General features: G+C 46.1%; 2 protein-coding genes across 2 annotated transcripts in view; both read left to right on the forward strand.

The window, feature by feature from the left end:
- ZNF831 (zinc finger protein 831) overlaps positions 1-17,219 on the forward strand; it is a gene marked incomplete at its 3' end in the record, with an annotated part of 29,048 nt that extends 11,829 nt beyond the window's left edge. Inside the window, exons 2-3 of the mRNA XM_082272871.1 lie at positions 14,795-17,109; positions 17,208-17,219. Coding sequence (XP_082128997.1) covers positions 14,818-17,109; positions 17,208-17,219 — 2,304 coding nt within the window. The 5' untranslated portion in view covers positions 14,795-14,817. The remainder of the gene's footprint in view (positions 1-14,794; positions 17,110-17,207) is intronic.
- LOC309566445 (uncharacterized protein) overlaps positions 17,119-23,868 on the forward strand; it is a 229,291-nt gene continuing 222,541 nt past the window's right edge. Inside the window, exon 1 of the mRNA XM_082271588.1 lies at positions 17,119-18,555. Within this exon, the coding sequence (XP_082127714.1) occupies positions 17,269-18,555 (1,287 nt within the window). The 5' untranslated portion in view covers positions 17,119-17,268. The remainder of the gene's footprint in view (positions 18,556-23,868) is intronic.

Consider the following 23,868-nt stretch of genomic DNA (forward strand, 5'->3'; position numbering starts at 1 on the left):
CTGTTCAACTCTCTTTGAGGGTTTTTATTTTCCTGTATCACTGTATCTTTAACCTTGGGTAACCTCTAGGTAAGCTCTGCTTATATAACTTAATCATTGCCATATACAGTATATATTAATGTTGGAATGTTCATAGATTTGGGTAGGCCCACACGTCTAGAGACACATCTGATGCATGTCTTCTACATATGGTTGCAAGCATTAAACAACTAGGGTCTTTGTTTTGTCATAATGCAGGAAGCAGGATTTAATTTGGACTATTTTGATGACTAACATGGATAAAGGGCTGAGGAAATGTATTTATTTATTTGCAGTATTACGGGTATTTTTATAGCACTGACAATTAAAACAGCGCTATACATATACAGTATGTATTGCACATTCACATCAGTTCTTTCCGTCAAGGAGCTTACAATCTACATTCATACATACACGTTAGGGCCAATCTAGACAGGAGGCAATGAACCTACCAACATATCTTTGGAGTGCTATTGTTCTATTTCTTTTTCTGTGTTGGCATGGCGCATTCAATTACACCAAAACTCCTGGCTATACTGAAAAAACAGTGCTAGCTAATTCCACATTAATAAAGATGGTGGCTTGGTCTCAAAATGTGGATAGCACCCTACACTTGACTGGTGGGTAAATTAGCTACAACATGAAGACGAAAAGGACCTTTCCAACATTACCTCAGGATTAGTGTTGAGCGAACACGGACTGTATTATTCGTGTTCGTACCGAATAATTGGATTTTTTTTACCCGAACACGGACACGGACACTTTACTGTATGTTCGGGTAAAAATCCGTGTTCGGTCGTTTTATTTCCGGGTTTTGCATGCTTTGGCGCTCTTTTCATGGCGGGCTTTCAACAGCCAATCAACAATCGTTTAACTGGTGTGCCTTAAGCCATCCCAGCCATGCCTGCAAATGTCTTAGTAGCTGTGATTGGCCGTCTGAAGCATGTGACCAAGTCTTTATAAGTTCGAGGCAGCCGCCGCAGCAGCGTCATTCTGCTGCTTAGCTAAGGGACAGAGCACACATCAATGTGCTGGCTGCTGATTAGGGAAAGATAGGCAGGAAAAAACCATTTGTGTCCGGATAGAATTGAGGGACAGGTCGGAGTGTTTAGGCAGGGCGAGTTGTAGGCATTTTAGGGATAGAGTCTGCTGAATTATAGGGTCAGTGTCTTCTACAAACTACAATCGATATTGCTGTGTGGGGGGTGGGGTGAATCTGCACTCAATCCTGATCTACGATCTCTTCTCAATCCTGTTAGGGACAGAGTCTGCTGAATTTTAGGGAAACTGTGTTCTACAAACTACAATCGATATTGCTGTGTGGTGTGGGATTGGAGATAGGCAGGTGTCAGTGATCCACATCCATTTTTCTGTGTGTGAGCTGCAGTGAACACAATCTTTTTGGGCTGCAGTGAACACAATCTTTTTGGGCTGCAGTGAACACAATCTTTTTGGGCTGCAGTGAACACAATCTTTTTGGGCTGCAGTGAACACAATCTTTTTGGGGTGCAGTGAACAAAATCTTTTTGGGGTGCAGTGAACACAATCCTTTTTGGTGTGCAGTGAACACAATCTTTGTGGGGTGCAGTGAACAAAATCCTTTGTGGGGTGCAGTGAACACAATCTTTTTGGGGTGCAGTGAACAAAATCCTTTTTGGGGTGCAGTGAACAACATCCTTTTTGGGGTGCAGTGAACACAATCTTTTTGGGGTGCAGTGAACAAAATCCTTTGTGGGGTACAGTGAACACAATCTTTTTGGGGTGCAGTGAACACAATCTTTTTGGGGTGGAGTGAACAACATCCTTTTTGGGGTGCAGTGAACAAAATCCTTTTTGGGGTGCAGTGAACAAAATCATTTTTGGGGTGCAGTGAACACAATCTTTTTGGGGTGCAGTGAACACAATCTTTGTGGGGTGCAGTGAACACAATCTTTTTGGGGTGGAGTGAACAACATCCTTTTTGGGGTGCAGTGAACAACATCCTTTTTGGGGTGCAGTGAACACAATCTTTTTGGGGTGCAGTGAACACAATCTTTGTGGGGTACAGTGAACAGAATCTTTGTGGGGTGCAGTGAACACAATCTTTGGGGGGTACAGTGAACACAATCTTTTTGGGGTGCAGTGAACACAATCTTTGTGGGGTGCAGTGAACACAATCTTTTTGGGGTGGAGTGAACAAAATCATTTTTGGGGTGCAGTGAACAACATCCTTTTTGGGGTGCAGTGATCAAAATCCTTTTTGGGGTGCAGTGAACACAATCTTTTTGGGGTGCAGTGAACAAAATCCTTTGTGGGGTGCAGTGAACAGAATCTTTGTGGGGTGCAGTGAACACAATCTTTGGGGGGGTACAGTGAACACAATCTTTTTGGGGTGCAGTGAACACAATCTTTGTGGGGTACAGTGAACAGAATCTTTGTGGGGTGCAGTGAACACAATCTTTGGGGGGTACAGTGAACACAATCTTTTTGGGGTGCAGTGAACACAATCTTTGGGGGGTACAGTGAACACAATCTTTTTGGGGTGCAGTGAACACAATCTTTGTGGGGTGCAGTGAACACAATCTTTGGGGGGGTACAGTGAACACAATCTTTTTGGGGTGCAGTGAACAACATCCTTTTAGGGTGCAGTGAACACAATCTTTGTGGGGTGCAGTGAACAACATCCTTTTAGGGTGCAGTGAACACAATCTTTGTGGGGTACAGTGAACAGAATCTTTGTGGGGTGCAGTGAACACAATCTTTGGGGGGTACAGTGAACACAATCTTTGTGAGGTGCAGTGAACACAATCTTTGTGGGGTGCAGTGAACACAATCATTGTGGGGTGCAGTGAACTCAATCTTTGTGGGGTACAGTGAACACAATCTCATACTTCTGAAGATTTGAGGGTGCTGCCTGTTCCATACTCCCCCTACTCCTCATCTAGCCTTTTAGGGGTACAAACAATAGTAATTGGGGCCTAGTGTGGTTGTGTACGTGTGATATACATACACTTTTTTTGGATCATATTTTCTATTCCGCTATTTAATCAAAAACCTTTGGGGATCAGTTAAATTGGGGGATAGTCTGTGTTGGTACGTGTGAGAGAGATCCACCTTTCCAAGTTGTTGGGGTTCATCTCATACTTCTGAAGGTTTGAGGGTGCTGCCTGTTCCATACTCCCCCTACTCCTAGCCTTTTAGGGGTACAAACAATAGTAATTGGGGCCTAGTGTGGTTGTGTACGTGTGATATACATACACTTTTTTTGGATCATATTTTCTATTCCGCTATTTAATCAAAAACCTTTGGGGATCAGTTAAATTGGGGGATAGTCTGTGTTGGTACGTGTGAGAGAGATCCACCTTTCCAAGTTGTTGGGGTTCATCTCATACTTCTGAAGGTTTGAGGGTGCTGCCTGTTCCATACCCCCCCTACTCCTCATCTAACCTTTTAGGGGTACAAACAATAGTAATTGGGGCCTAGTGTGGTTGTGTACGTGTGATATACATACACTTTTTTTGGATCATATTTTCTATTCCGCTATTTAATCAAAAACCTTTGGGGATCAGTTAAATTGGGGGATAGTCTGTGTTGGTACGTGTGAGAGAGATCCACCTTTCCAAGTTGTTGGGGTTCATCTCATACTTCTGAAGGTTTGAGGGTGCTGCCTGTTCCATACCCCCCCTACTCCTCATCTAGCCTTTTAGGGGTACAAACAATAGTAATTGGGGCCTAGTGTGGTTGTGTACGTGTGATATACATACACTTTTTTTGGATCATATTTTCTATTCCGCTATTTAATCAAAAACCTTTGGGGATCAGTTAAATTGGGGGATAGTCTGTGTTGGTACGTGTGAGAGAGATCCACCTTTCCAAGTTGTTGGGGTTCATCTCATACTTCTGAAGGTTTGAGGGTGCTGCCTGTTCCATACCCCCCCTACTCCTCATCTAGCCTTTTAGGGGTACAAACAATAGTAATTGGGGCCTAGTGTGGTTGTGTACGTGTGATATACATACACTTTTTTTGGATCATATTTTCTATTCCGCTATTTAATCAAAAACCTTTGGGGATCAGTTAAATTGGGGGATAGTCTGTGTTGGTACGTGTGAGAGAGATCCACCTTTCCAAGTTGTTGGGGTTCATCTCATACTTCTGAAGGTTTGAGGGTGCTGCCTGTTCCATACTCCCCCTACTCCTCATCTAGCCTTTTAGGGGTACAAACAATAGTAATTGGGGCCTAGTGTGGTTGTGTACGTGTGATATACATACACTTTTTTTGGATCATATTTTCTATTCCGCTATTTAATCAAAAACCTTTGGGGATCAGTTAAATTGGGGGATAGTCTGTGTTGGTACGTGTGAGAGAGATCCACCTTTCCAAGTTGTTGGGGTTCATCTCATACTTCTGAAGGTTTGAGGGTGCTGCCTGTTCCATACTCCCCCTACTCCTAGCCTTTTAGGGGTACAAACAATAGTAATTGGGGCCTAGTGTGGTTGTGTACGTGTGATATACATACACTTTTTTTGGATCATATTTTCTATTCCGCTATTTAATCAAAAACCTTTGGGGATCAGTTAAATTGGGGGATAGTCTGTGTTGGTACGTGTGAGAGAGATCCACCTTTCCAAGTTGTTGGGGTTCATCTCATACTTCTGAAGGTTTGAGGGTGCTGCCTGTTCCATACTCCCCCTACTCCTAGCCTTTTAGGGGTACAAACAATTGTAATTGGGGCCTAGTGTGGTTGTGTACGTGTGATATACATACACTTTTTTTGGATCATATTTTCTATTCCGCTATTTAATCAAAAACCTTTGGGGATCAGTTAAATTGGGGGATAGTCTGTGTTGGTACGTGTGAGAGAGATCCACCTTTCCAAGTTGTTGGGGTTCATCTCATACTTCTGAAGGTTTGAGGGTGCTGCCTGTTCCATACTCCCCCTACTCCTCATCTAGCCTTTTAGGGGTACAAACAATAGTAATTGGGGCCCAGTGTGGTTGTGTACGTGTGATATACATACACTTTTTTTGGATCATATTTTCTATTCCGCTATTTAATCAAAAACCTTTGGGGATCAGTTAAATTGGGGGATAGTCTGTGTTGGTACGTGTGAGAGAGATCCACCTTTCCAAGTTGTTGGGGTTCATCTCATACTTCTGAAGGTTTGAGGGTGCTGCCTGTTCCATACTCCCCCTACTCCTAGCCTTTTAGGGGTACAAACAATAGTAATTGGGGCCTAGTGTGGTTGTGTACGTGTGATATACATACACTTTTTTTGGATCATATTTTCTATTCCGCTATTTAATCAAAAACCTTTGGGGATCAGTTAAATTGGGGGATAGTCTGTGTTGGTACGTGTGAGAGAGATCCACCTTTCCAAGTTGTTGGGGTTCATCTCATACTTCTGAAGGTTTGAGGGTGCTGCCTGTTCCATACCCCCCCTACTCCTCATCTAGCCTTTTAGGGGTACAAACAATAGTAATTGGGGCCTAGTGTGGTTGTGTACGTGTGATATACATACACTTTTTTTGGATCATATTTTCTATTCCGCTATTTAATCAAAAACCTTTGGGGATCAGTTAAATTGGGGGATAGTCTGTGTTGGTACGTGAGAGAGAGATCCACCTTTCCAAGTTGTTGGGGTTCATCTCATACTTCTGAAGGTTTGAGGGTGCTGCCTGTTCCATACTCCCCCTACTCCTCATCTAGCCTTTTAGGGGTACAAACAATAGTAATTGGGGCCCAGTGTGGTTGTGTACGTGTGATATACATACACTTTTTTTGGATCATATTTTCTATTCCGCTATTTAATCAAAAACCTTTGGGGATCAGTTAAATTGGGGGATAGTCTGTGTTGGTACGTGTGAGAGAGATCCACCTTTCCAAGTTGTTGGGGTTCATCTCATACTTCTGAAGGTTTGAGGGTGCTGCCTGTTCCATACTCCCCCTACTCCTCATCTAGCCTTTTAGGGGTACAAACAATAGTAATTGGGGCCCAGTGTGGTTGTGTACGTGTGATATACATACACTTTTTTTGGATCATATTTTCTATTCCGCTATTTAATTTAACTGGGCCTCCATGCGAGACCTGTGTGCCTTGTTGCGCTGTTTTGAGTACTCCACCAACATGGCCAGTGGCAATGACGCCGTTCTCAGCTTAACTATCCCACTTCTATGCCTCCTTGAAAAAACAATTCGGGCGATGATGGAAGAGGATGTGGCACAGGATGAGGAGGAGGAGGAGGATGAAGAGGTAACATTTCCAAGGCTTTCAGGGCAGTCATTCGCAAGGGGCTCCGAGGGTGGGTTCCTGCACACGCAAACGCCAGGGACGCAATTGTCCAGCAGGGGCACAGTTCTGGAGGATGAGGAGGATGAGGAGGAGGAGGAGCTGGAGGAGGAGATGGAACCATGTTCACAGCAGGGTGGCACCCAGGCCAGCTCATGGCCATCACTGGTGCGTGGCTGGGGGGATACAGAGGACACGGACGATACACCTCCCACAGAGGACAGCCTTTCGTTGCCTCTGGGCAGCCTGGCACACATGAGCGATTACATGCTGCAGTGTCTCCACAACGACCGCCGAGTTGCCCACATTCTAACTTGTGCTGATTACTGGGTGGCCACGCTGCTGGATCCCCGTTACAAGGACAACGTACCGTCCTTAATTCACTCACTGGAGCGCGATCGCAAGATGCGCGAGTACAAGCGCACGCTGGTAGACGCCATGCTGCTGGCATTCCCATCTGACAGCGGGGCCACAGTGGAAGCACAAGGCAGAGGAGGAGGAGGAGGAGGTCGCCAACGCAACCAGGGCACCGCCAGCACCTCAGAAGGCAGGGTTAGCATGGCCGAAATGTGGAAAAGCTTTGTCAGCACGCCACAACAAACAGCAGCACCAGCAGCTCAGATGGAACGTCTTAGCAGGAGGCAGCATTTTACCAACATGGTGGAGCAGTATGTGTGCACACGCCTACATGTAGTGAATGACGGGTCTGCCCCCTTCAACTTCTGGGTCTCCAAATTGGGCACATGGCCTGAGCTTGCCCTTTACGCCTTGGAGGTGCTGGCGTGCCCTGCAGCCAGTGTATTATCTGAACGGGTATTTAGCACGGCTGGGGGCGTTATAACAGACAAGCGCAGCCGCCTGTCCAGAGACAATGTGGACAAGCTCACGTTCATTAAAATGAACCAGGCATGGATCCCACGGGACTTTTCCGTACCTTATGCAGAATAGCAATGGATACCGACCTTACCCACCCATTGTTCCATTTTTGCTCTTTCTCACTCTTTTGGGGTGTACCCTCATTTAAAATTTTTGAAAAGAAGCAGTGTTGGCTACCTCGTCCTCCTCCTCAGGGCCAGATTAATGTAGGGGCTATTGGAGCTGCAGCTCCAGGCCCCTACCTTTTATATAGGCCCCGGGTTGGCCATATTCACTGTTACCGCTCTTCTGTCACTTGTAAACACAGAAGTCTGGCTTCTATGCTCGCTTCCCCAGGCAGCACCCTCAGAACCTCCCCACACAGCGTGAAGGCCGGACAAGGAGGGACAGTTGGCGATGCATGGATGTGTTTATGGGCTTCAGAGACAGCATCCCATGTTGAATTAGGCATGCATGGCTGCACCCTTCCTCCTCTGGGTGCATGGCAAGGCACGGCCCTTAAGGCCCTTCAAAATCCTCAGCACCAAGCCCATGATGCTGTTAATCCGGCCCTGGTCCTCCTCCACCGCCGCTTCCACCTACACCGCCCATAGGTGTGCGCAGCCTATTGCATTAAGGTGTGCACCCCAAAGTTGAAATACACATGCATGTGTTTGCCAGCAGGGAGAGTAATGTATCGGGGCCATGTACCTGTAGGCAAGGAGAAATAGAGCAGAGCAGGTCCCAGGGAGATCTTTCCCATCTCCTCACTGGCAATGCTATGTGCCCTAGGTGATTAGGGTGTGCCCAGGCACACCCAGCACACCCTGTGCGCACGCCTATGTCACCGCCACATCCACCACCACCTCAACCTCCCTCCTACTCCATATGGGCCTCGTCCTTCAGAGATGAAGAAGAACATTGTTTTATTTTTCTGTTTTTTTTTGTTGTTTTAAGTTATTTCCCTATCCACATTTGTTTGCAGAGCACTTGCCATGCTCTTAATTACGTTTTGCTGCCATTTGCAGCACTCTAGCCCTTTCCTTTGGTGTTTTAGAGCCATTTTAGTGCCTTAAAGTTCGGGTCCCCATTGACTTCAATGGGGTTCGGTGTCCGGGAAAAGTTTGGTAAAAGTCCGGGACACGGACCCGGACTTTTTTTTAAAGTTCGGCCGAACCCGTCGAACACGGACATCTAGGTGTCCGCTCAACCCTACTCAGGATCAAGTACTATATGTTTCCTAAATTCTTTAATCTGGTATTAGAGGTATACTGGGATGCAGTGGGCTGCACACAGTGTTCTTATTTGCTCAGCCATTCTTTGATATCATTATCAGCAAGAAATCTGTTCAACAGAGTGCAGAGGGATATGTCGTTTGAATGGGTGCATTATATCCTAAAGTAGTGACATTGCCCCAAGAGCATCCCTTTCTTGATGGCAGCAGTTTTTCTCTTATGTCCTCTGACAGATGCAGCTCTGGAAGTTTCTTCACTAATGGGTTATGTGCGCCCTCTTCAGGAGTAGTTAGGTAGTGAAAGCTTTCACTAGGCATGCCTTTAGGGGCCATCCTATCCACATGACCCCAGACACACCTGTTCATAGAATCAGTTTCTTGCTGCCTAGCTTAGGAGTAGGACCTAGGTTCCCTGGTGGGACTTCAGGATCAGTTTTTATTTCTTTTAAGACATGTTTATGTTTATTTTTCTTTACTCACTAGCTAGTGTCAGGGGGATCCTCCTGGCGAACTACAAGTGACAGCCGGGCTGAGGTTTCGCACTGGATAATCTAGATCCTTGCGGTCTCTCAGCCTGGCCAACGAGCGTGAGCAGGTTGTGGTCTGCCCAGGCCTCGCCACGACAGAGCCCCGACGGATGGGGATGAGCCTGCGAACAGATGCTTTCACTGGGACGCCTCAACCTGGAACGCCCTGAGTTGCAGCGTACCCCTCTTGGCTGGCAGCACCCCCACTCAGGGTGGGAGGCGAGCTGTATCGGAGCAGAGCCCCACGGTATGGTGAGTGCTACAAGCACCCCGTGTCCCTGGGACAGATGCCTGTGGGGGAGGTGTGGGCCCACTCCTGGGGATAAAAGGGCTGGGTTTCCTAAAATATCCCCCTGGTCTGTCAGGATAGTTCCTGCCCTCCCTGCTCCCACTGGGGGCGCTATAGTGGCGACTAACGCCTGGGGGAAGGGGTGTGACAATGTTAACTTGTCCTGGGGAGGTCCCCTGTAGTGGGTCCCTGTGAAGGCCTCATTGCCTGGGCTCCTGACTGCTGGCAACATTTTTGGCTGCCATTTTAAGTGTAGGCATCAAGCTGCATCTATGTAAGGGCAGCAGCCATTTTCTGTGTTTCCCTGAGTGTTTGGCGCCTGTGGTACCCGTGGAAGATTCCCCGGTGTTTGAAGACCCGGTGGACAGGCATACGGAGGCACTTTCCCGCCACTTACATTTGGTGGCAGGTTTCCTGCTCAAACCCGCTTTCGCCTCCTTCTTAGTTTCTCAGACCATTACAGAATGGATCAAGGTGCTTAAGAGCAATCTGCAGGCTGAGTCGGTTCCTCCGACTCTAATTGAACTCACGGATCAGGTGGCCCAGGCCATGGTGTACCTGTGTGATGCGGCCCTGGAAGAGGCCCCTCTGGTTGCCAGAGTGTCTGCGGTAGGGGTTGCATAATGCCCCATGGTGTGGCTGAAGAGCTGGTCGGTGGACCAGGCTTCTAAGAAGGCCGTGGCTGACCTTCCCTTTTTGGGTGAACGCCTCTTTGGTGACTCCTTGGATGAGTTAATTAAGGGCCTAACAGGGGACAAGAGCACTCTTTTCCCCCCAATCCTCAAAAGGTAAAGCACCTCGCAGTAAACAGGGACCTTCCTTCAAGGCTCACCGGGGGCTTTTTCGTGCCTCTGGGGCGCAGGAAAAAGGCAAACCGTTCAGAGCCTCCGGAGGAAACAAGAAGTCTTGGTCGGGTAAGCCCAGGGCCGTTTCTTTCGGTTCGACGGACAAGTTCTCCTCCACATGAAGGGACGCCCTCACCCGATTCAGAGGTGGGGGAACGTCTGCGTCATTTTCGAGAACCCTGGACGTCGCTGATCCCAGACAAATGGGTTCACAAATTGATTTGTACAGGGTACAAGATCGAATTCCGGTCTCGCCCAGCAGACAGGTTCTTCCCATCAAATCTCTGTCTGTCTCCGGATCATTTGGCCGATATCAGGGAGGCAGTGCAGGATCTCCTTACACAGGGCGTTATTGTCCCGGCTCCTCAGCCAGACATATTTTGGGGTTTTTACTCGACCCTGTTCACAGTGCCCAGGAAGGAGGGCAAGGTGCGTCCAATTCTGGACCTCAAATAGCTGAACCACTTTGTGCGGGTACAGAAGTTTCGGATGGAATCCATCTGGTCGGTGGTGGCGTCTTTGCAACAAGGAGACTTTCTGGCCTCCATCGGTTTAAAAGATGCATATCTGCACATATTTACAAAGGCCACCAACGGTATCTCCGAAGGACAACGATCTCTCCTCTCTGTATGAGGGCTCTGGGGCTGATGGTGTTGGCCTTAGAGGCGGTCCCGCTTGCCCAATTTCATGTGAGACCTCTGCAAGCAGAGATTCTTGCCAAGTGGAACAAGGATCCGCAGTCTTTGGACAGGATGATTTGTCTGAGCCGTCTCACGCGGTCAGAGCTCTTGTGGTGGCTTCTGTCACCCGCTCTGAGCCAGGGCAGGTCCTTTCTGCCGCTGTTGTGGACGGTGATCACCATGGATGCCAGCCTGATGGGCTGGGGTGGAGTACTGGACACTCTTTTGCGTCCAAGGAATGTGGTCGACGGTGGAGTCGTCTCTACCGATCAATGTCCTGGAACTCAGGGTGATCAAGCCCTGCCTGCTCCATTGGGCGCCTCGGTTATAGGGTCTCCCGGTTTGAGTTCAAACCAACAATGCCAGGGCTGTGGCTTTCATCAATCACCAAGGGGGCAACAAGAGTGCTCAGGCGGCCAAGGAAGTGGCCAAGAACTGGCAGGCAGATTACCTGAGTTGTCAGACTCTGGATCAGGGGGAATAGTCCCTGCATCCAGACATCTTTCGCCTCCTGTGTGCCCTATGGGGAACTCCGAAGGTGTATCTGTTTGCATCTCGTCTAAACAGAAAATTAGAGTGGTTTGTGACCAGGGCTCGAGATCCTCTGGCCGATGCCACGGACACACTGGTGGTGCCTTCAGGGCCGTGCTACCACTAGGCAAACTAGGCGGCCGTCTAGGGCGCACTCCCACCCCTAGGGCGCAGCCATGGTCAGTGCCACATTCCTCTCCTGTCAACTCCTCATTCCCGGTGGAGGTCACCTGTAGAGAGGGGGGCCCTTTGTAAATAATGGGGTGTGCAGGGTTAAAGGGGGGCAGTGTGCATAGGGAAAGGGGGTGTAGGATTAAAGGGGGCAGTGTGTATATGAAGGTAGGGTGTAGGATTAAAGGGTGGCAGTGTGTGCAGGAAGGGGGTGTAGCATTAAAGAAGGGCAGTGTGTGAAGGAAAGGGGGGGGCAGTGTGTACAAGAAGGGGTGTGTAGGGTTAAAGGGAGGCACTTTGTATATGAAGGAATGTGTAGGGTTAAAGGGGGGTAGTGTGTATATGAAGGGGGTGTAGGGTTAAAGAAGCGCAGTGTGTATATGAAGGGGGTTGTAGGGTTAAAGAAGCGCAGTGTGTATATGAAGAGGGGTGTAGGGTTAAAGGGGGGCAGTGTGTATATGAAGAGGGGTGTAGGGTCAAAGGAGGGGCAGTGTGTATATGAAGGGGGGTGTAGGGTCAAAGGAGGGGCAGTGTGTATATGAAGGGGGTGTAGGGTCAAAGGAGCGGCAGTGTGTATATGAAGGGGGGTGTAGTGTCAAAGGAGGGGCAGTGTGTATATGAAGAGGGGTGTAGGGTTAAAGGAGGGGCAGTGTGTATATGAAGAGGGGTATAGGGTTAAAGGGGGGCAGTGTGTATATGAAGAGGGGTGTAGGGTTAAAGGGGGGCAGTGTGTATATGAAGGGGTTGTAGGGTTAAAGAAGGGCAGTGTGTATATGAAGAGGGGTGTAGGGTTAAAGGGGGGCAGTGTGTGCAGGAAGGGGGGGCAGTGTGTACAGGAAGGTGGGTGTAGGATTAAAGGGGACAGTGTACACAGGAAGGGGAGAGTGGGATTAAAGGGGGGGGCATATGTACAGGAAGGGGGGCAATGGGTACAGTTTCTTTTTTTTTGGGGGGGGGGGGCGGTGCAAGGAGCTGGTCTTGCCTAGGGTGCAAAATAGTCTAGCACCGGCTCTGGGTGCCTTGGAGCCATTATGGGCTGATCTATGCCTTTCCTCCGCTACAACTGTTTTCTCGGTTCCTCCACTGGTTGGCGGTGGAGACAGTGCAGGTGATCCTAGTAGCGCTAGACTGGCCTCGCCGGTCTTGGTACGCAGACATGTTGAGGATGGCCGTCGAGCCTCCATGGCGGCTGCCTCTGAGAGAAGATCTGCTGTCTCAAGGACTGATCTTCCATCCTGCTTTACAGTCACTGGCTTTAACAGCTTAGCGGTTGAAGGCCAGGTGTTCAGAGACAGAGGTCTCTCTGATGCTGTGATTCCTACCTTGTTGAGAGCTAGGAAGGCTACTTCCAGGAAAAGATATAATCGTACTTGGAAGATGTATATTGCCTGGTGTGAGTCACAAGGGTTGCATTCTTGTTCCTTTTTGGTGGCGAGAGTCTTGGCTTTCTTGCAGAAAGGAGTGGAGCAACGTTTGGCTCTAGGCACATTTAAAGGTCAGGTGTCGGCCTTAGCCATTTATTTCCAACGTCCCTGGGCAACTAACTCCTCGATTTGCACCTTTATTAAAGGGGTGCGTCATCTAGCTCAGCCAATAAGGTCCCCTTTACCTCCGTGGGATCTGAACTTGGTTTTGTCCGTTCTACAACGTAGCTATCACCTCTGCTCGCAGGGTGTCTGAATTGGCGGCTCTGTCCTGCCATTCGCCTTATCTGGTCGTTCATAGGGATAAGGTTGTTCTAAGACTTAACTAATCTTTTCTCCCCAAGGTGGTGTTGGCTTCCACCTGAATGAGGATTTTGTGTTGCCTTCGCTGTGTGCAAAGCACAAGCATCCAAGAGAATTTGCCCTGCATTCGCTGGATGGGGTTCGGGCGATCAGGGTTTACCTGTCGGCCACGGAATCCTTTCAGACGTCTGATTCCCTGTTTTTCCTTCCTGAGCGATCTCGTAAGGGTTCGGCTGCATCTGCTGCAACCATATCAAAATGGATCAGACAGACTATTGTTCAGTCCTATTCATTGAAGGGTCAGGTTCCTCCTTTCCCCGTGAGGGCGCATTCTACTAGAGCGCTGAGTGCCTCTTGGGCTTTTCTGTTTGACGAAGAGACTGAGTGTTCTCCTTCAGGGGGGAATTTTTGTTTTGGGGTAAGCTCCTGTCGGAATGGTTGAGCTTCTGTTGACCTGTTGGCTAAGTTTTTTAGCCTTGTTGAAACGTTAACAGTTGTTGGTTGCGTTCTTCCCACCGCTTATGCCTACACTGCTTTAGGACGTCCCATTAGTGAAGAAACTTCCAGAGCTGCGTCTGTCACAGGACATAAGAGAAAATATAATTTTTGTAAGAACTTACCATAAAGTCCTCTGACAGAAGCAGCTCCCGCCCCTCTATATTGGGGTAGGTTGTGTTCTGCTTCACTGCTTTGCTACGAAACTGATTCTATGAGCAGGTGTGTCTGGGATCATGTGGATAGAACGGCCCCTAAAAGCATGCCTAGTGAAAGCTTTCACTGCCTAGCTACTCCTGAAGAGGGCGCACATAACCCATTAATGAAGAAACTTCCAGAGCTACGTCTGTTAGAGGACTCAGAGAAAATAATTTTACGGTAAGTTCTTACAAAAATTAAAATTTTTAATTGTGAAAAAACAAAACAGCATGGTATAGAGAACACATGCAATAAAAAAAAGGTAGCACTAATTTTTTTATACCATCTCCTTGCTGGTTTATCTTATTATTATGTCATGAAACTTGTATGTTCTGTGTCTGAAGATCCAGTTTAAGGGCTCGTTCACACTATACGTACATGAAAACATGGGAAAACTTTGCAGATTTAATGTGAAGAGACATGAGTTTACATTTGTTTACATCAGTTTTCATGTGCGTTTCAGTGAGTTTTTATGCATGTTGACATCAGTTTTCATGCATGTGAGTTATATGCTCTGTTCACCCCAATGTTGATTTCATGTTTTCAGTTTTTTTCATGCAGAAAACTGCATGCACGTTGCATATTCCTGCGCAGAAAAAATCTGCACATGATACCAGAGTTGTAGTGTGAACAGGGCACATAGGGGGCAACTGTTTATTTTGTGCCCTTGCAGAACACCTGCAGAAAAACTGACGTCTCTGCACCACGGTGTTAACAAGGTCTAAATCGAGCTTATTGTAAATCAGCCACCGTTCAATTCACATTGTTGTTCCCCAACTGTCATTTCCCAGTGTGGTTTGAATATGGTTACTTTCAGTGGGCAACACTAAACACTTTTTAGAATACATTAGGCTGGGTAAGGAAAGATGAAATTGACGAATTGTGGAATTCTCAGGACCAAATAACTCACACCAGTGCAAAATAACACACTTATGTTTTTTGTTGTTGTCTTTACAGGTACAGAATTTGAACTTTTTGACATGGATGCATCTAATGTTTCAAGTTTGTCATCCAGTGTGGTATGGCCCACATGCACTGCTACAATTTCTGGCTTCCATACAGTCAAAGCATCAACAGTAAATGACAGAACAACAGCACAGGCTGTACTTATTAAAGGTGTTGGTGTACCTGTATATCAAATTACCCAACAAGAAGGCCAGAATTTACCATTGCAGTTGACATCCACAGGCACAAGCTTTGCCATTGACAATGGAGGTTTGTCTGTTGTGTTGGCCCCACAGCCTCAAACCATTCTTCAGAAATCTCCCACACAGACTCTCACCCTAAACATTGTGAACCCCTTAACAATATTGTCTCAGAACTGCCCTTCTGCCATCATTGGCAGTAGCCCTGTTAAAGCAAAAAACATTGGGAAACACATATGTGCCCATTGTGGCCGAGACTGTCTAAAGCCAAGTGTTTTAGAAAAGCATATTCGTTCACATACTGGAGAAAGACCATTCCCTTGCACCATTTGTGGTATATCATTTAAAACCCAGAGCAATCTTTACAAACATCGAAGGACACAAACTCATGTCAATAATGCCAAGCAGAGCTTTGATTCTGATTGTGCTGGATGTCAGGAAGGCCGAAATACAGAACAAGCTGGAGAAGGACAATGCTTAGATATCAGTAAGGCAGTTAGTGATATTTGCATAGACAAAGACCAGTGCAATGATAATATTAGTTTTGACAATGGAACCCTTGTCCATGAAAATACCAGTTTACCATTTTTAGTGAACAAAGACTCTTTATCATTTGTCAAAAACCATGACCATCAGGTAATTGGTGAACCTGCTTGTGCATCACCAACAAAAGACTCAACATCTGTATTGAATCAAAGAAGATCCCTGAAAGATCAAAGAACTACAACAACAAACAGACATACTCAATTACAAAAGCAGAGTGAAACATGTATTGATAAACTGTTAGACTGCTCTGCGTCCCAGAGGAAACTAAAAAAATGTGAAAGCACAGACTCTGGTTATTTGTCCCACTCAGACAGTGCAGATTTGCAAATTTTCTCTAGCAGTCCTCTGCACAGCCTTAGTGAATGTAGCTTTGAGTCTGAACAAATACTCAGTACCACTCTGGACTGTGAAGATAAAACATCATCCAAGAAAAACTTAGAAGAACATATTTCTAAGCTGATCTCCCAAAACAAGGTTGTGGTTGATAACACGCACCTAGACAATGTTCGACCTAGAAAAACAGCTCTGTCAAAGCAAGGTAGCATTGATCTCCCAATGCCATATACCTTCAAGGACTCTTTCCATTTTGACATCAAATCCTTAGATGTAAACAGAAAGAAAGTTTCACTTTATTCTCTTAGCTCTACCATGACTCCTCCAGAGAAAAATAAGGGTATGTTTTTCCACTCTGTGCCAACTCAGATATCTTCATCTATTGACAATGTAATTCTGGCACGTAGCAATTCTTTACCATTTGTGGACAATGGCAGAGTTCAAGACAGATTTCCTGTGCTTAATGCTAAAGCACATACCCCAGGAAAACAGTCTTTAAATGTCACCTTTGCCAATTTACTACTCTCAAATACTGCCACAGCTTGCACAGTGGACTTTTCAAGTAGTCACCCTCGAGGTCTTGTCAGACAGGCTGCTGTAGATGAGGCGCAAACAAGCCATATCTCTGAAAGTCATATTTCTGAAGAAAAAAAGGAAGTGAAAAAGCTTGAAGGAGATCAAATCACGCCAAAATCTAAAGCAGCCAATAGAAAAGCAGGCCAGAAAAAAGTAAATATGTTTTCTCATGAAAAATGGCAAATGTATGGGGATGAAACATTCAAAAAGTTTTACCAAAAAATGAAGAAGAGTGAGGATATCAAAAAGACAATACAGGAGGTTCAAGATTTAAAATGTGAAGTCAGAAGTGAAACTGTTTTGCAAACTGCAATGGCCAAGCCATTGGAGAGCCTTTCATCACCACCTTTGGTTTTACCACCAAGTTCAGATTCCAACTTCATATCTACCTCCTCTGAAAAATGTTTGTTCAACACAACATCCGTTATTAGTAAGGCAAGAGAAGCAACCTTACCCTTGGGTAATATCCAGAAGGGTTTGGATGTGGACCAGGAAAACAGAAATATTTTAATATCAAGGAGTGGAAATGATGTCCCCATTAATGACGAAGGGTATAAACTGAAAATTTACTATCCTGATCATGTCTCTAATGCACATGTTGATTGTTCACAATTTCAACTGCTAGGTCAGTCAAATCAAGCTGTTGTCAATTCGGACAATATAGGCAATATGGTAACTGAAAAACTATCCACTATTTCAAATATACATAAAAACGTCCCTGACAATTTTGGTGGAAATTTAGGAAATCACGAGCATTCACCTTCAGAAAGAAAGAAAATTAGGGTTGCAAAGAAGAAACGTGAATCACTTGAAAATACTTTGGAACATTCCATGAGTAATGAAACTAGTCAGGTCAAATGTTTTCCTGAAAGTAAAACTTTTAAGGACTTACCATTAGGTAATGATGCCCAGCAGAGTATGACTATGAATTTCAGAAGAGATACTGATATCTTTGCAAAAAAGTCCTTAGACAGCGTTAACAGATGTGACACAAAACAGTCTTGCATTTTTAAAGACAGCTGCCTTCCAACTCTCAGTAAAGATTTTGAAAACAGTACAGAATCATGCCCAATACATTCTTCACCATCATCTGCTCAATTAACATCAACACAGAAGGAACTTTTATTTTCTCCAAGGTATCTCATAAAATTTCATTATTACGGTCCTTCTGTTGAAGCATCTAGTGGGTTGCAAACAAATCAAGATCAGATTTGTCATCTGCCCAGTGGGGAAACAGATTTATTTAGCCTTACCAAATGCTCAGATGTAAAATCATCACACCAACTCAACACAGGTAACCAAGGGAAGCTAATACAAAAACATGATTCTGTAATTGTCCCCTTTAGCAAAATAAGTTTAAATACAGATTGTGTATCCACTAGTGCTGCTACAATATCTATCCATGTAACTCAAAATGTAATTCTAAATTCTAAGGGAAGGACAGAGCAAAAAAATAATTTAGATGAAACACATCTGACTGGAGAAAACAAAATTCCGGAACTTGGAATTTTAGCTGAATTGGAAAACTCTCCTTATAAAGAATGTATTGCTTCCAAACTCGACTGCAAAGGCAGTATCACACAAGAGAAAACAGAAAGCAATGCTGTAATATATAAATGTTCATCGACTGGAGCAACATCACAAAAACCTTCTGAGCAATTTGATACTGTGAGGCATGAGTACAAAATGATCAATACAATAGCTAAGTCCTCTCAGGATACAGGGCTGGAGAGTACAAATAGTCTTCAAGTTGGACTTGTCAACAGTACCCCAGTTAAGTCTAAATTTCCTCAAGAGCAGAAAAGCTCTCCAGATAACATAGCACATCTATGTTGGCATTCAGGGATCTGTAACGTGAGAGTAACCAAGGTCACCTTCTCAACCTTAAACACTGAACCTAAATCAACTTGGTGTTGGCTGGACAAATGTCTTCCCTTTCCAATAGAACAAAAGGAGAAGTCATTTTCAGTTTATGCTTCTCTGAACTATAATTCCATAAAAGACAGGAAGCCAATTCAGGCTCCAAATCCTTGTTCCAGAAGTGCTGACAAGTACCAGGCAACATCTGCTGGGCAACTTTTGACGTCCCCCATTCTTTGGAAGTCACTAAAGCAAAAGGTATTTATTTAATTAAACCCTCTATTTTTTATCCACAACTGATAAAAAATGTATGTGAGTATTGAAATAATTTTACAGCTGCTTGATTCATATCAGCTAATTAGAAAATAGTCCAGCCTTTATTATATAGGAAACCTACCTAGGCAAATTACTGCTTCTTCTTAAGTGATGGAATAAACTCAGAACACTAAGATCTAGAAGCATTATGTATCCTAATACCTACTGTATGTGTTATTAAAATTACACAAGTGATACTTACAAACGCAGAGTAAACAGCAGAAGCAGTAACAGTGCTAACAAAATCTGGTAAACTCACTTTTGAGCTAACCTTGGGAGAAAGATCATAGATTATTATTTTTATCCCAAGATAATAGCTAAACCCCTTCTTCTGCCTCTTACCTCTGATTCATTTTGAGGCATTGCCTCCCCATTAAAATCATAAGACATCATCATTCATGCATTGGTAGCCTCTGTTTGCCTTTCTCTATCATTCATTGACGGACGCAGTCCTCTGATGCATATCAGTAGGTTATACTGCCCCCTACAGGAGTAGGACCCTCTCTCTTCCTGCATAGGATGTTAGTTTTAATTTGCCTAGTCAGGAGTAAGGACCTAGTTCCTTGCTGAGATCTTTGGTCCTGGCATAAAAGTGTTTTTTTTTTTTTTTTGTAGATAGTTTTTTATTAGCTAGCCTTTTTCTCTGGATTTTTTTCCTGTGAGATCTACAAGCAATTATGCTGGATCTGGGCGATGGGCTGGATAATCTAGATCCAGTGGTCATCCCAGCTGACCAGCGAGCACGTGCAGGCCTTAGCTCCGCACTGGTTTGGCCGCGACTTAGTCCCACTTTACGGGGACTGGCCCCGCGAGTTAAATGTCTCGCATAGGTTGCATACGACAGGGTCTAGGCCTATGTCGCAGCGTTCCTATTTGGCCGACAGCCCCCCTACTTTGGCAAGGAGGGGTCCTGTCAGGAGATGGCGCCTGCCTGTGTTCCTGGTACGGTAAGTAAACGTTCCCCCCCTCTTCCCTGGTACATTTTGGGGTGGACGCGGGCCCCTTCCTTGGATGGTCGGACCCTCGCACTCCTGGGTTTCCCTCTGTCCTGTTATGCAACCCCCCCTCCCACGTGGGGGACTGTTTGGACCTACCTCAGGCTGAGACTATGTTTGCAGGCCACATTGGGGGCCGGGGGATGCGCCTATAGTGCAAAAGGGCAGCAATTTTGTTGTAGCCTCGCCTGCCTACTATGATGGCGGCCATCTTGGTACACCCATTTTCGGTCATTTTGCGGTGGATTCTCTGCTGAGAATCTAGGTGGGCGTGCCTGGAGGCATTTTCCAGGGTGTGGAGCCCCTCCATTCACCATGGGCAGTTCTCAATGCTCTCTCCCTTTTGGGAGAGCTTTCTGCTAAACGTGCAGATGTCCTGGGAATGCAGATTGGGTTCTGGGGGTCTCTCTCCTCTCTGTTAAGGGTCTTCAGGGCGTGCCTGGGGGCGCTGTAGCGCAGTGGGGCCATTTTTTTACAAAACTAAAAAAAAAAGTCAAATTTTGCTGGCAGGTTCTTCTGGTTCAGTATGGACCCTGCAGATAATATGTCCCCACCTGACCCTCTCACAGAGGCCGCAGGGCCTTCCGGGTCTCCACTGTCCACCAATGCATTTATGGCAGTTCTGGAAGCATTTGGGTCCCGGGTGGAGGTGATCTCCACCTACCTCTGCCTCATCTAAAGTCCCGGATTCTGAGTCTGACTCAGCCACCGCAGACGTGGGTCTCCCTGTCGAGTCTGTTACCTCACGCCCTGCCTCCTCAGATACTGGGGATGACATTTCTACTCCCCCCCTGCAGCGCAAGATACAGGCGCTGCAATTTAGAAGACAAAGCGGTGGCTGCGCCTGAGGCGCAGGTTGCGTTTGGCAGTCACCTGCCATCCGGAGCAGCTTCATTTGTTAGCATGCTCATATAAGCATGTCCGAGACGTTCCCCTGGGGTGACTAAGCGGCTGCTAGACATTACCCCTTGAGGGGTCTCTGGTAACAAAGTTGACTGTGCCACCTAGTGTGGACCCACCGGTCTCCAGGCTGAATAAGACTACCTTTATTTCAGTGGAGAAATCCCCATCCTTTAAAGACCTGGGGGATAGGATGGCGGAGGCTGTGGCCCGCAATCTATACTCCCTGGAGGGGTCTGCTCTGAGAACAGTGTTAGGATTACCCTTTTACCCTTGCCACGCAGACTCTGCCTGATGGGCAGAGTTCCAACGCCGTGGTTTGGTGAGGAGCAAGTACCTCCTGCTTTGGGGGACCAGCTGCTGCAGGGCTGCACTATTTTTGCGATGCCGCACTGGACACGGTTTTCTTTTTTGGGTCACCTGACGGTTTCGGCAGTAGTTTTCTGGCGTATACATGGCTGAAGTGTTGGTCTGCGGATCATACTTCTAAGAGGGACTTAACGGATCTCCCTTTTCAGGGGGATCGCCTTTCTGGCGCTGCCCCTGGATGACATTATATAAGGGTGTCACGGGGGGAAGAGTACTTTTCTTCCAAACAAGGGTAAGAACCCTCGTCGCTGACGGGGTCCCTCCTTTTCGGCTCACAAACAGTTTTCTTCTTCCCTCGGGGACGGTCAGTGAGGCTAAGTCCTTCAAGACTTCCGTGGGTGGCTCCAAGTGACCCTGGTCTGGCAAACAAAGATAGTTTATTTCCAGACCTGCGGACAAGGCCTACTCGGCCTGAAGGTGTGTATATGGGGTGGGGGGACGTCTTTGCCGGTTCTCGGATCTGCGGCTGGCCTGGATCCTACGGTGGTTTCTGATTTTCATCTGAATGAATACATTGTGTTTCCTTCACTTTGCCCTAAACCCCAGCATCCTAAGGAGTATGCCTTGCATTCTTTGGATGTGGTTCGGGCGATCAGAGTTTATTTAGAGATCACTGGGTCCTTTAGAAAATCAGACACTCTTTTTGTCCTTACTGATGGAACTCATAAGGGATTGGCTGCGTCTGCTGCGACCATTTCCAGATTGATTAGGCAGACGGTGGTACAGGCCTATTCACTGAGGGGTCAGGTTCCTCCTTTCCCAGTGAAGCCTCATTCTACAAGAAGCTGAGTGCCTCTTGGGCTTTTAGCCATCAGGCGTCGGTGCTACAATTTTGCAAGGCGGCAACTTGGTCGTCTGTGCATAAATTCACAAAATTCTGCAAGGTAGATGTGTTGACATCCGCAGATGCTTCTTTTGGCTAAGATTAGCCATTGGGGACTTACGTTTTGTTTCTGCGTTGTTTCCCACCCCTCATGATTATACTGCTTTGGGACATCCCTATGAGTCATGTAGATAAGGAGCTGCGTCTGTTGATGATTGATAGAGAAAACTGGATTTTTGTAAGAACCTACCGTGAAATCCTTTTCTCTGAAGTGCATTGACAGACGCAGCACCCGCCCCTCTACTTCTGAGATATGGGGGTTTTTGTCTTCTAAACACTGCTTGCAACTAAACTGATGATAGCAGAGTCTGAGGGGTTATGCCTGTTTTTTTCCTGCCTAGTGCCTATTCCTAGAAGGAGAAGCATAACCCTATGAGTCATGACGATAAGGAGCTGCGTCTGTCGATGAACTTCATAGAAAAAGGATTTTACGGTAAGCTCTTACAAAAATCCATTTTTTTTTGTTTTTAAGTGTAGATGTGAGATCTGAGGTCTTTATGACCCCAGATCTCACATTAAAGAGGACCTGTCCTGCTTATTTCTATTACAAGGGATGTTTACATTCCTTGTAATAGGAATAAAAGTGATCAAAAAATTTTTTTTTAAAGCAACAGTGTAAAAATAAAAAAATAAAAGGTAAAAAAAATAAGAAAAAAAAATTCCCGTCCCTCCGAGTTTGCGGAGCACATATGCAAGTTGTGGCCACATATGTAAACGGTGTTCAAACCACACATGTGAGGTATCGCCGCGATCATTAGAGCGAGAGCAATAATTCTAGCCCTAGACCTGTAGCTCTAAATTGGTAACCTGTAGAAATTTTTAAAGCATTGCCTATGTAGATTTTTAAGTACCAAACTTTGTCGCCATTCCACAAGTGTTTGCAATTTTTTTTTTACAAACAAGGTTGCTCTTTATTGAAAACAAAAGGAAACATACAGAATGCAACAAAAAGTGTAGCCAGTGTACATCATCACATAGGAGGGGAAACAGGCATACAGGTAGAAGAAGCAAGCATTCAAGGGGGGGTGCCCCAAATAACATGAAATACACAAAAGATACCATAAGCAGAATACAAGAGAGTGTGGGAAACCATGGCAATAAGAATTACATAAAAATAGTCTTTAACAATCCAACCAGGGTTGCCAGATTTTCTCATACTTCTGGGGGCAGTTCCTATTGATATAGGTGAGTTTATACATCGGAAGGGCCCCGTTAACCAGGGCTTCCCACGACGCCGTCGTGGGGGGGGGGGGGGGGGTGTGGGGTGGGGGGGGGGTAAAGACCCAGCGAAGGACAATCTCCTTCTTAGCATAATAAAGTAGCAGTGAAATCAGTAAGCGAGCATACTTAGACCGTTTAACCACTTGCCGACCGTCGCACGACTATTCACTGCGGCGGTCAGCCCCTCACAGGCAAAGCGACGTAGGGCTACGTCGCTAGCCTGTGAGGCTCTAGGGAGAGAGCGCGCGCTGCCGGTGGCATGCTCCAGATCCCGCTCGGTCACAGACCCCCCCGCGCATGTGCCCGGCAGACCCGATGTCCGCCGGGCACTCGCGATTGTCCGTTACACCGGGAGAAAGGCAGGCGGCTAATGTAAACAAAGCCGCCTGTCATTCTTCCCTGTGTAAGAATGGAGATCATACGGTTCTGCTATGTAGGACCATTGATCTCTGTTCTTACACCAGTAGCCACATCAAATCACAGTTAGAAGCACGCCCCTAGGGACACACTTAACCCCTCCCTCTCAAAAAAAGTTAACCCCTTCACTGTCAGTGTAATTTTTACAGTAACAGTGCATATGTATAGCACTGATTATTGTATTAATGTCACTGGTAACCCCAAAAGTGTCAAAAATGTCACTCAAGGGTCCGATCTGTCCGCCGCAATGTCGCAGTCCCGCAAAACAAATGGCAGATTGCCGCCATTACTCGTTAAAAAAAAAAAACAACAAAAATTACAAAAATCTTTCCCGTAGTTAGAAAACACAATAACTTTTGCGCAAACCAATCAAAATATGCTTTTTGACATTTTTTTTTACCAAACATATGTAACATAAAACAAATTGGCCTAAAATGTTAAAAAATTTAGATTTTTACATTTTTTTGGGGG

The sequence above is a fragment of the Pelophylax lessonae genome (assembly GCF_965119305.1).
Source record: "Pelophylax lessonae genome assembly, chromosome: 11".
Classification (NCBI taxonomy): Eukaryota; Metazoa; Chordata; class Amphibia; order Anura; family Ranidae; genus Pelophylax; species Pelophylax lessonae.